The sequence below is a fragment of the Rissa tridactyla genome, chromosome 6 (genome assembly GCF_028500815.1).
Source record: "Rissa tridactyla isolate bRisTri1 chromosome 6, bRisTri1.patW.cur.20221130, whole genome shotgun sequence".
Lineage (NCBI taxonomy): Eukaryota > Metazoa > Chordata > Aves > Charadriiformes > Laridae > Rissa > Rissa tridactyla.
Genome location: NC_071471.1, coordinates 12,406,579 through 12,419,776, shown reverse-complemented (window position 1 = coordinate 12,419,776; position 13,198 = coordinate 12,406,579). Strand labels below are relative to the sequence as shown.

The following is a 13,198-nucleotide window of genomic DNA, read 5'->3' as shown; positions in this document are numbered from 1 at the left end:
GTCCCCATCCCAACAGATTGTCATTGTTCAGTTATTTAACTCCAGCATAATCTTTGCATGAATAGAATTTCTTGTGTGTCTTATAGAATAACCTTTTATATCATTAGTATCTGCAATAATTTTTTCCTTTGGAAAGTGATTCATGTCATCTTGCAGATAGGAAAGACATAAAGCATTATTCTGCAATCACACAAGAAGCCCTATTCATTCATAGTTTATATTGTGAGGCCATTCCTGTATCCTCAGGGTTGGGGTTGGTTTCGTGGCAGCAGTCCTAATTACAGAATCTTTCTACAGTATATCTGAAATGGGGGCCATTCTAGAACCACAACTGGAATGAAATGGCAGGCTGAAAAGAACAAAGTATGAATGTTTCTTAACGCGTTCAGTCTTTCCATTGTTGCTGTTCATAAATAGTAGGTTTTAGTCACCAACTGAAAGTCACAACAAAAGCCCATTCAAGCTGAGTTTGAGACCAGGTTCCCACATCTGATAACAGGAATACTCTTCTCCTAGGTTTTGTCTTGACTAGGTTTACGTGCTGGATCATGTTTGATGGATCACTGTAAAAGAAAGCTGCCACCTGAGCGTGTGATGCCTCGGTCAAGCCAGTGGAGAAATGAGAGAAATAGTTTCTATTCCGCATCTATGTGCATTTGTGTTGCCTGTTCAATATTTTGTTCTGTTTTGTTTTGCATAACTGGAGTCAAGAACAACTTTAATAACCCTAGTGTGTCTTTGCAGTGATAATAAGGCAAGTGGTGAATAATCATTGAGAAGACATTAATTAATCTGGTTGAAAAGAAGATGCCAGTTTTTTTATATCGATTCTTTGATCGGTTCCTTCCTTGACACAGCAGTAAAAGCTGGAGGTAGCAGTTCTGTGTTAGCCTTGACAAGTTTGTGTCTGGATTATGTTGGTGTGTGATAGCACCAGAGAAATACAGGCAAATTGGAAAGAGACTAGAGAATGCAGCAAACATGGCTGGAAGGCCAGCCTTAGACTGAAGCAGAAAGGGCTGGCTGTTTGTAACGTGGTTCAGCAATGGTTTAGGGCACAAGCACCCGAAGTATGAAGCGGAGATGGTGGGAAGAGCGTTGTTACTGGGCATAGCTGGAAATACAAAGTTGAACTAAAAAAGAGTTAGTTTAGGTTGGGAATCTAGGAAACCTTTTCATTGAAGAAGAACTTGTGGAATAATCTTACTGACACAAAAAGCTTCATTGTTTGAAGGTGGCTTAAAGAGAAACTGACTTAGTCCCAGTGGAAGGGGTACATATGTAGGGAGGAAATTACTCTTGGAGTGATATAGGAGAAGGAGACAGTGAGTCTAATACATTATTTCTCTAATTAAGGAATAGCTTAATCAAGATGTAATTATTTCCCAAATTAGGCATAAAGCCAGACTATTTTTTGGTGGTAAAAAGATGACCAGTCTCCCCTTGCTGTGTATGATACAGACAGAGGAAGGAGTTCTGAGAAAGCCCCATGTTTTTTGAGAAGCAATGTTAATTCTTCATCTGCTGTCCTGAAGACCTCCCCTTTCTCTAAATACTATAGAACTTTTATTTCAGGAAATGCCAGAAAGCTTGTTTGTAGTTGGTGGAGGCTCAGGAAAGGAAAAGCAGTAGACCTCTTACCCTAGATGTGTTAGAAGGCACTCTCAGGGAGTTTGTGGATCGTTTGCCTTTTCGGAGGCATAGAAGCATGGTTTTTCCTGTCTGAACAAAGCCCATTAAGTCCTATAAGATTAAGACATTGGGGAGCCAATAGTACTTTTTTTTAACTGTGGCTCTGATTCAGCAGAGCATTTAGCACACATGATGGTGAAGCCTCAGAGTCAGTGACTGGAGGGTGTGGAGTCTTATTACCCAGGTTTATGCCTGATGGTGTAAGCACCCCGGGGTTTAAAAACAGTTTTGTTTACGCCCTTTATCCCCTGGCACCCTGACTCACTGCTGTGGCTGGGGCACACCTCATACCTCTGATCATCCCTCTGGAAGGCCCTCCCATGCCTGTGGGGCTTTGGGGCAGTGCCAGTGGGTGTAGAGGGGGGCAGAGCAGGACAGGCACACAAGTGTACTGTGAAGCTGGCCCTGGTACAACATGCAGCTTGGCCTGCGGTGTTTGATAGGCAGGTGGCAGCCTGTTACAGATACCAGCATGGTAGTTGGAGCAGTTAGTTCTTCATCTTGAATGCAGTCATTTCAATGCTTTATATAATCCAAAGAATAAGTCGGGAATGTTTCGTTATGATGTGCAATTCTATCTGATTGCAATGAGCAGACATGGCACATGACAAATTCCATCAAATAATCTTAAATCAGTGCTTCTCAGTTTCTAATTAAGGCTTTAAAATACGTAAAATGTGAATGTTCAGCATGTCTGTGCCATCCCCAGTCCTAAATTACAACAGCACCAAGCTCTAAGGTACTTCCCTTTTGTGTGATATATTTGTACAGGCGTATGAGCTAAGGATAAGTGGGATGTGACGTGCATGGAGGGCACTCCGTCAGCTGCAGGTCTGGACTTTCACATAGTGATAGATATTTACCTTTGAAAACTACAAAATAAAGCCATGCTGCAGTGTGACTTAGCTGTGATTTAATCGTGTTTTATGAAATGGATTTCTGTTTGTACAGGAATAGAGGGTGCTCAGAAATTCATTGGGGTGTTTATTGAAGTAGTCGAGAAAGATGAACCAATGTCTAAAATTTAAGACCCTTAAATCTGGGATTTCTTATCTTTTCCTAACAAAGTTAAGCAGCCTTTGTTTTTTCTGGTGCAGTTCTGTCCATGATGATAGGAAATGCAGCTGGAAATGGCTCTAAGTGTAAAACACTCGATTCATAGTTTTCACAGTCTTAACCTTTCCACACATATTACTTTCTGCTCTTGATGTCTGCACCAGCGAACTTATTTAATGAAATCTGCTGCTATTTATGGATTATAAGAGAATGAAAAACAGTTATTCCTCCTTAATATTTTTGCCATGGACCCAGAGACCTTGGTGAAAGGCTAATGGAAGACGATGTGCCCTTTACTAAAGGCCGTTCACTCTTAGAGGCATTCATCTACTTTGCTGCAGGCTGTTTGCAGTTTTTTATAATCCAGAGAGTTTGGAAATCCTGAAAGTGCTTTTCTCTACTGCTCTTTGCCTTATCTTTAGAGTCTTGGAAAATGAAAGTCAGAAATTCACAAGACAATCAAAATGTTTTGCTCCATTAGAATTAAAGGTAATGTTTTGTTCAGTCTGGGAAGGAAAAAAAAGCAAGTCTGAAAAAAAATTAATGAGTAGTTAAAATAGAGCTGTTAAAATGGCAACACACAGACAGCCTGTGTATAAATATAGGCTAGCTCCTCAGCAGTGTTCTTATTTGGTAGATCTGAGTGAAGGAAAAATATCAGCCTACTCTTATTCTGTACAAGCCTGTGTGTTGGTTGTTATGGTCTGGTGCCATATGTTTGGTAGTAGACAAGGCTGCATATTACATGGAAATTATAATGACTCTTCCTTTTTCTTTTTTTAATTGCAGGGACCTACCTTACCAGTGTGAGAGGGGAATCTCACAAGCATACTGTGGATTTTTTGGCTGTACGTGCTACTTGATTGTCTATCTTTTACTGACCCACCCAAAATAGAGAACAAGGATCGAACAAAAATCATCGTCCTGTCACTTCTGCCTGAGTTTTCTGGCTGAATTTTATGACACCTGCTGGAGAACCTTCATTAGAAATGGGGCAGCTCATGCTGCATCTGTGATCAGCAAAGTGTTCTGCATGGAGTATAAGAATCAAGTTGCCTTAAGTCAAACGATATGCAAGTTGCACTAATTGTTGTAACTGTACTGCTGATGCCACTCCAGACTTCGATAGGGCTTTCGAAGGCAGTAGTTTCTCACGTAGTTTGAATGTTTTCAGCTGACATTTGAATGTTTTTCTTAAATCTGGTGTGGCTATGAAAAGTGTGGGGGAGGTGAACTTTTTCCTGTTTAGTTCATGGTGAATTTTGAAGTCTCACTTCCAAGTGTGATCCGTGCTATGGCAGCAACCTACAGGCTTATGGTCAGTTCTGTGAACTGCTACAGCAGCGTGGTGATAGACCAGCACTTTCAGCACACCGTGCATTACTGCACAGGGACTTGCCAAGTGTTTAAGCGAGGAGTTACGTGCATAGTTGCCCACCACAGTGTCTGCGCAGAGCTCAGTGTCCAAGATGCCAACCTTGACCATAAAATCCCTGTTCCTGAAAATGGACTTGCCTTGCCTGGAAATGAGGATTACCACCAAATCCTCCCAAATAATCCAAGAATCAAAAAGAGCTCTTCAGTGCAAGCCTCGAGCAGTTTAAAAGACATTACCGGTGAGGCGATAAACCTTGCCAGTGGTAAAATAAAGGAATTCTCCTTTGAAAAGCTCAAGAACTCTTCCAGTCATGTGGCCTACAGAAAGGGAAGGAAAGTTCGGTCAGAATCATTCAGCAGACGATCATTTGATTTTGACTTGATTTATGGGCACTTCAACAATGATGAGAACTGCCCTCCATGTGGCTTTTTGCAGAGTCCCTCACCTGTGGAGAAATGGCAGGAGAGCAATGATGCTCCAGAAGTCAGCATGAATCCCATGGTTCCCTTCTCCCCTCATTCCTTCTCTGAAGAAAACTTCATTACCCAGATTTTGGAAAAACACAAGCTAGATGGTTCTTCTGGTGGAGATATTAAGGTGTGCTTAGACATCTTGCTCAAGTGCTCAGAGGATCTGAAAAAATGCACAGACATAATAAAACACTGCATCAAAAAGAAGTCTGCAGACAGTGTTAGTGGAGGGAACAGCAATGATCCTCTGGCTAATTCAGAAATGATATATATGAATTTGATGACAAGATTTTCTTCATACCTGAAAAAGCTACCCTTTGAGATCAAACCACCAGGACACAAGGAAGCTAGTGACTTGGCAGAACTAGTTAACTGTTTCCATGGCTTGCAGCAAACTCCCTTTCCCCCAGTATTTGGCGATGAGCAGCCACCTAGATATGAAGATATTATTCAGCTGCCGTCTTCAAGTGCTGTTCCTCTTGGACTAGCAGGTGATCCATGTGAGGTGACAAGCACCTCTCAGTCTGTCCAAACAAGTACTGTGAGCTTTACCTCAAACTCCCTTCACGGCGTCCCACAGGAGAACAGTGTGAGAGCTGTGAAAGATGCTTGTGCTCTACCTCAGTTACCGGCCACAAGCCCTTCTGACTGCACATCTTCCACTGAGGCTCTGTACATTGAGGAGGAGTCTGATGGGGAAAGAACATTAGGGAAAATAAAGAAGGCAGAGCAGAAAGGGGGCTGGGAGAGTTTAGAGCGCAGCTACCAGCTAGCTGGTTGTTCAGATCTATCTGCCGATGCTCAAGCAGAACATGCTAGAGTGGGAGATGTTGAGCTCTCCCATGCTTCTGAGACAATTATTCCTTTAAAACCTGTTTCAGATTCTGTATCGTGTGGTTCCCAAGCTGATGTCTCCAAAGGAGAACAGATGTGTAGTAAGATAGACAAAGATGAGATAGACAAACTGCTGCTGGACTTGGAGTGCTTCTCTCAGAAAATGGAGAGTACTTTGAGGGAACCCTCCCTAAAGGAGAGTGAACCTGCCCGTTCGAAGGTGTTTGGCTGGCAGGGTAGGCAGGTACTACCTCTGGCTCTTGAACACAAAAGTAAACCAGTTGACCCCACTTCTCCTTTATCGAAAATCATGGAAACAAATGGTCATAAAATGGAAGAGGATGACAAAGCCCTTTTACTGCGTATTCTGGAAAGCATTGAGGACTTTGCCCAGGAACTGGTGGAATTCCAGACAGGCAAAGGAAGCTTGTCCAAGGAGAGGGAAGTGATGCAGATTCTTCAGGAAACTTTAACAACTCCTTCTTCACAGTCCCTCCTTGCAGGGCAAAAAAGCTATGCTGGGGCTGCCTTCAGAGACTCTGTTCCAGCTTCCATTCAGCAGGCCCCAGAAGTGATTAAGGTAAGAGAACCAAACCTTTGATGGGATAGTGAGTAAAACAAACATGGAAAAATGGGGGGGGAACTACAGCTGCTAAGTGATTCATTGTGCTTTGGATGCTGCAGTGTGGAATAACGTGCTCACCTTGGCAGAAATGTAGCATTTATTTAAATACAAACAAAAAAAGGAAACAAAAACCCCTAAGCAAACAAAATATGCCCTGATGTGTGGTTTCCCCTTTGAGCTTGTTCCTTTCCTGCTGGTGATTTAAATGGGTCCTTTATAGTAGAAGGTAGAAACAATTTTTAGCTAACTACTTTATTCCTGGGAGAATCTCACCACTTCAGTGAGAACTGAATGTTCTACCTCTGCCTTTCCCATCTCCGAGCAGACTCCAACAGCCTTTGTTGTTATCCTTATCACTAGTTCCTGAAGAGAGAGATCATCCATGGCATGAAGGTCAAAATCTAGGAAAATTTAGTTTTCTTTTCCCTATCCCCAATGCATAGAGTCATTGTGGAGTCTGCATTGCTTGTATCTCTCAAATGAGGGGTAGGTTTTCCCAGGAAGAAGGGTCTTGGTGGGAGCCTGCTTTAGAGGGAAGCCAAGGCTTTTCATTTTATAAGGAGTGCCAAATTTTCAAGACAACTTGGTGCCAAACTGCCAAGTGCACAGAGAGGGCTTCAATTTCAAAAATCTGCCTTCCACATAGGCACTGAAAAAGTGCCCGGGTTGTAAGTGAACTTTCACAGTTCTTTCTAGTTGAAGCACAATGTGCATGTCTTCAAAACAGTCCACTTGCCTGAAAATACAGGTAATTGGTGCAATTCTGAAAGGACCTGGGTGCGGCGTGTCTGACTCTAAATGACAGTGCTGAGATCTCTTTAGACTAGACTCTCCAAGTGTTTCTGATGTTTCTCTGGGCATCTTACAGAAAATGGTGAATATAACCTTGTCTGATATCTCTAGCAAGGGAAAGAGTCTTTTTTCCTCGAATAGTGTAGAATTAAGCAGCTCCAAAAGCTCTAAAGCAATCTCTTATAATAGCTATTCTTGCCTTTTATATTAACTTACAGAATTTTCTAACTTGTGAACTTCAAACAAAAATGTGTTTGATAAAGTGATGCTGACTTTGTGGCAGTTTTTCTATAATACTTGAAAATTGGATGCATTTACACTGTCAAATAGCTTATCAGTCTGGTCTCTTACCAGCTCCTGTTTCCCTAATCACCCACCTGTGTTAGTTAATTAGCCTGTGTGTTAGTTTGCTCCCAGCCTGCTTTCTATGGACCTATAATATGCACCCATACTACAAGAGCTTTTCTCTTCCGTGCAGCAGCACAATCCTTGGCTTTGTGTAGATGCCTAGAACCAAAGATTGAGAGGGAATAGCTGTCTTGGGGACCCAGAGGAGCTGGAAGGAGCCTGGGCTGAGCACTGCGCAGCATGGATGCAGCTGGTACCCTTCAGAGGGAGTTAGCCCTTAGCAGAGTGGGCAAAAGTCATCTGACCTGCTGGCTCTACACTTACTCTAAGGTTTACTGTTATTTATAGTATAGATGTGGACACAAGGTCCTCTCTAGGTATAGCATCTGGGGAATACCTCTGTGTTCCTAGATGACTCTGGATCTGACTGGAGCTCCATGTGGATTCTGATTCAGTATTGCATGTGTGCCTGAATGAATAATATGTAAAGTATTTGTTTTATTTTTTAGGGCTCATAGAACTGTTATCAAATAGTTATGCACACACACAAAACCCCCAGAGATCTAATAGCAATGAAAACACAGTGCAGCTTTCATTTATGAAGGTTGTGACAGTATTAATATCTCTCAAATCCTAAGCAATGAAAAGGGTAAGGGAGAGCTGTTTCAGACTGGATTGTTTGCTGGCTTAGTTGCCGTATCTGCGTTGAAATCTGTGCTAATTTATATCAGCAACAGACTTTTCCCTTTATCATAAAACCAATTATGATTCTCCACAGAGAACAATAGAATTACTTGCCTCTTAATTTTCAAAACCAAAATATTTAGAAACTAGGACATGAATACTCAAGAAGTCCATCAGTTTTACAGAGCACATAATGCTTCTTTCAGGCAGGCCAGGAAGTATTGCATACTTTTAGACTGTCCGACATTTCCCATTGAGGTCCATTTTTCCATTGCTTATCTCTAAACCCTCCAACTGTTTATTTTAAAATTTCCTGTTCTGTGTGCTCAAGTTGATTCTTAATATGTTGTTCTTGAAAGAAATAGTTCAATGAAAACAGTTCAGTTGTCTGTTAGAGACTAGCAACCCCTCCGAATATTTAGCTGTATTTTTGTCTCTAGATGGGAGGGCAATAAGGAGTGAAGCCTGGGTGGACTGACAGGTGTGAGGGGAAGCGGGAGAAACTGGAACCAGTGAGTAGTGAAGAAGGTGGAGATGGAGCTGTTGGGATTCTCTGACCTGATCTGTGGAAGTGCTGAGTGTCAGGGGTTTCTTTGGAAGGTAGAGGGTGCTACCTTTTGAGTAAAACGTCATCTTCTGAAAAGTCTTTGGAAAAGTCAGTGGTGGATGATTTTGACCTTAACTCTGTGTCCTTGGTCTACCACCTGTACAGGACGACAAGAACATTTAAATTCAGTTTATGCTTGCAGAATACTTGGTACTTCAGTGAAAGTACCCTAGAAAAGCCTGTAAGAAACTTACTCATTCTGTTTTCAGAATCAAGTTTGAGTAGTGCAGGGCTCTGCTCCGGCCCTGTTCATGCATTTTATTTTAAGAGCTGTTGGATAAAGTTTATGAATAATTTTGGGAGCAGAGACCAGGAGCAGGGTTTGATACAAAAAGAGACCTCCTTTTTGTCCTTCCTCTGGTGGGTATCCCTTCTCAAAAGGATTACTCATGGTGTAGTGAGACAGAAGGAGCAGTCCTTCTTCCCATTTCTCTCTCCTCCATGCCTCTACATGGTTTTGAATCTTTCTTTATACTGACTATGATGCTGGTATACAAGATTAATAAATGGAATTGCTCCCACTGAGGTCAAAAGGGTGGTACAGCTGTCTCTGGGCGGGGGCTGTGGGTCTGGGAGCAGAGGGTTTACAGAGTTGAGAAGTGGTCTCAGAGCACCTTGTCTAACTATGTTATGCCTTGGATTGTAGAGTGCAGAGGCTGCTCCCTGCTGCCATGTGTTTCCTCTGGGCTGGCTCTAGGTAGCATCTATCTAATCCTGCCTTGCCTGAATGGCTGATGGGGTGTGGGGGGGTATTGCTGGGACCCTCAGAAGTGTTCCTAGCTTCCTGTGATCTAAAGTGTTGTCCTGAGGCCACCTTGCTTTTATGTATCAGAATGTCTATCTTGCATACTTAAAGAGGTGGCCCGAAGATGGCTTTGAGTGGAATTAAGACTATTTCATTATCATACATAAGGGTTGACCTGTCAACTTCGTAACTCTGCCCCTTCAGAATGCTACTGGATAATTCTATGTGCCGCTCTGTTTTGCGGATTTAATGATATGCTTATGAAGCATCTTGTGTGGGGCGATTAACTGTAAAAAGTATCTTCTGTAACATCATAGTGACTTTAACTTTGTCATGAAGTAATCAATGCATCCAAAAAATAAAACTGAAAACTTTTTTCTGTAAAATCAGCTTCCATCTACATATGTTACAAATTGTTTTGATCAGATATTGGTCATATCTGTCAATTAAGCTGTACACACGATCTGTACTCTTTTCAGACATCAATTATTCATTATTTCTAAACCCACAAAGTAAAAAGGGGTGCCTTTTTTTCTGTTTCGTAATAGTTATTGGGATAAATGAAAATAGTAAGTAAATCTTAAAGTATCTCAGAATCAAAGATGACACAGGGGAAAAAAAAAAAAAAGAAATCAGACGAAATTAAAGAATTAAAAGAACCGGTTCCAAACACTTACGGACGTGTTCGTGGCACACGGGCGCCTTTTGTAATCAGGGCAGATACAGTCCCTGCTCGTGTGAAGTTGATTTGTCTTGAAGTAGACATCTAAAGGTAGGTGAAACAAAGCCTAGTGATACATGTTGAGTTTTTCAGCCTCGTTGGCTCTAAAACCAAGAAAAAGTCACGTTGTTGCTGGAAAAGTTTAATCTGTTTTGAAAACAGTTGAAGCTGGTGCCCTTCTCAGCTATACAGAGTGCACTGAAGTGTTGCAGCCAGGCTTTGGGGTACAGCTAAGTCCTGTGATGATTAAATCATCCAAATCTTTTAGGACTAAGCGTCCAGCTTTAAACACAGGTGAGATTCCTTCTGTGTTCTGGTGGCTAACGAAGGCAATCTGACACCTCTTTACATTTGACATCTCTCACCTTCACGCTTGAAACTGGGTCACTTACAGCAAAGACAAATTTCTAAATATGACTGCGGTTTGCTCAGTTGGTCTGTAGGCTGTTGATACCAGATTTTTCTGCTGTGGATTTTGTCCTGTTGACTTTGAAACTGTTGATACAAGATTCTCTTACTGTTAATTTCTCATAGTACTGTATATTTATGTTTTTATTTATACCCACTTTGTGTGTTTTGAGGTTAGGAAGTACTGTGCTAGGAACGTGCTATAGTGCAGGTTGGAATTTAGGCACAGCAAGCTTTGCCTCCAGATCACTGTATTTTTCCAGGTTATCAGTGCAAAAAAGACCCCAAATTCCGGGATCTTTTGTGACTGGTTAATTTGCAAATGAAAAGTATGTGGCTGCTTTGATTATTTTTTTTTTTTCAAGTAGCAGCTGCTAGATTAGTATGTCTCTTTCATGTATACATCTTTTAAAGCCCATTGTAGCTGGTCTGGATGCAGCTGTAGATATGAGAGGTTCTTTGGACTATACTTCCTCTGCAGTCTGTAAGAAGAGGGGCAGTCTGTAAGCAGGGTGAGAGTTCAATTGAAGATGAAGTAAGTACACTTGCCACAGATGATTTAAAATAAGTCACTGTCTGACACACTGCTATACAAGATGTGCAGGACGGCCTGTACAGGGGAGCCTTGTGAGCCTTAATGCTTAGAAAAAATTGTCAGAGTAAGAAAATGAAAATGTATTCCAAAACTGTTGCATATGGATCTGTGTATCCTTCACTCAGTGGCAATTCCAGTGAAAACGTTGCTGCCTGCCTTTTTCTTTTTTAGGGCTCCATTTCTCATTCCCATCTTCATCCTGTAACTCTGTTATGCTTCATATTCACTTGCAGGGCACATGGTGAAGTAGGCTGATGACGCTGTAATAACCTTGTGATTCTTTGGACTTGTAGCTGTGAATATACACATGGACTTCACAGCTCTTTCAACTCCCAGGTTGCACAATTTAGACATAGTTACAGTGACCTAAAGGAACCAAAACTGTGCTACATTCGTGTCAAATCTTTCATGAAGAACTGGATTCCACAGCCCAGGTTGTGGGACCATCGCCTGATGATTGAGAAGCAACAGGAGAGAAAATAATCTTGGGGGGTTTGATACAGATTTATGAAGACATTAAAAAAATTCCTTTTGTGAACATCAGCTGTGGGGGGATGTGTGTGTGTCTCTCCTTTAGTAAATAGCCTATTTAACTGGACAAGAGCAGACTTATGATAGTAAGAGCACCCTTTTGGATAGGCTGTTTCTATGCCTATCTGTAGTCATATTAAGTGGTGCTGTATATGAAGTAACCTTGGACCTCCTACAGCAAAAAAGGAAGAGAAGGATATTGGAGGTGCGTGTTGTCCAATAAAAGCTTTCTGTTGGTGAGGCTCAGTTAAACCTTTTCATTTCAAATGCAGTGTCTTAGCTAAAAGCAAGCCCTACTAGCTAGAAATCAGACATTGTTCTGTGTTACTAAGCTGTGTTACAAAGTATACTGGCAAAGTAGTTAGGACTTCTAAAGTCGAGTAGGGAAAGCAGGCCATGGGACTAGGTGTTTGTTCATCTTGTGGAGCAAGAATTTAGGCCTTTGTTCAGCACCATTGTCATGATAGGAGGGGGAGAATACACTTTTTTAAAAGCCTAGACAAAGTCTGAGCAAGAGTTTGAAGTCAACTTTCTTAAGGTCGCACAGAGAAAGAGTAGACTATTGTCCACTGAGAATCGCTTTGCCTTGTGAGAGCTATGGGAAAAGTGAATAAAAAGAATGATGTATTTTGGTGTCTTTTTTGAAACAGTTGTTCTTAAGGACTGCTTTAGAATGCCTGATCTTATTATCCAAGATCACCCTTATGCGCTTGCTTGGTGTTAAGAAACCAGATGATTTGCTTTTTCCAAGCCAGAAGGAAAAATTGATGGTTTTTTTGAAAATTACAGCCTTTGGTCTAGTGTGGGAATGAATGTTGATGATCTGCTTCATCGCCTCAAAAGCAGGGACCTCAAACCACCAGCATCATACGCGCACGGGCCTTGGCCGAAGCATGGGGTTTAACTCTAGCTGAGTCTGCCTGATGCAAGTTTGTACCTCAGGTTTCAGCACTGAAGCACATAAAGTAAGAACTATTGGGGAAGATGGTATATTTAGCCACTTCTGCAGTGCGTCTAATTTTAGCACTCTTGGTAGTGGTGGTGGGTGCTTCCTTTCCCATATTACCCCTGGCCTATTACAAGCCAAGGACAGATTGTCTGTCATGTAGCCAGCAGGGAAATAGATTCTGTTGTAGATCATGTTTCTCAATTAAAGTATTACAAGAAGGCAGAAGATCCTGGTGGTACTGAAAGATACTTTGAATATCAGTTAAAAAAGGGAGGTCTGGCTTCAGGAGTAAGATAAGATCTCTAGATGTTGTCCTTGTGAAGAGAGAGAAGACATAGTATGTTGAAGCCATTTGCCATTTTTTGCCTGTAAAAAATCAAAACCAAGAAAGCAACGTGCTGGTCTTGACGTGGTCTCCTGCAGAGTCCCTGTGCCCCTTCTGGAAAGGGCAACATCTGCTTAGGAGCTCACCAGGATGATGATCAAGGAGAGTTCTCTGCGGAGGGACCCAGACTTGGGAGGGGAGCTAGCTTTCCTTGCGAAGGGCTGTGATTTTGTTCTTCCATCTCGATTCAAGAGGAGGCTGAAGTCATTCCAGCAGGCCCAGGTTTGAATGCTTGGCATTTCTTTTTCTTTTTCTCTTGCTTTGTATTTTTTATTGGATCAGAGAATCAAACTGTGTCCCTCTGGCGTATCTATTTGCAGAAAGTTATTTGCAGCTAGATACCAACAGGTTTAAAAATAAACCTTCCAGGCTTAGATT

At 41.8% G+C, this 13,198-nt stretch overlaps 1 protein-coding gene across 3 annotated transcripts in view; it reads left to right on the top strand.

Moving 5' to 3' along the window:
• The window catches only part of PPP2R3A (protein phosphatase 2 regulatory subunit B''alpha), a 61,406-nt gene that overhangs the window by 9,106 nt on the left and 39,102 nt on the right, over window positions 1–13,198 (top strand). For 2 of the 3 annotated variants that reach the window (XM_054206632.1, XM_054206631.1), the window contains exon 2: window positions 3,538–6,010. In XM_054206632.1, coding sequence (XP_054062607.1) covers window positions 4,001–6,010 — 2,010 coding nt within the window. In that variant the 5' untranslated portion in view covers window positions 3,538–4,000. Of the gene's footprint in view, window positions 1–3,537; window positions 6,011–10,594; window positions 13,043–13,198 lie in introns of those variants that run through there. The other variant, XM_054206633.1, reaches the window with a different exon arrangement.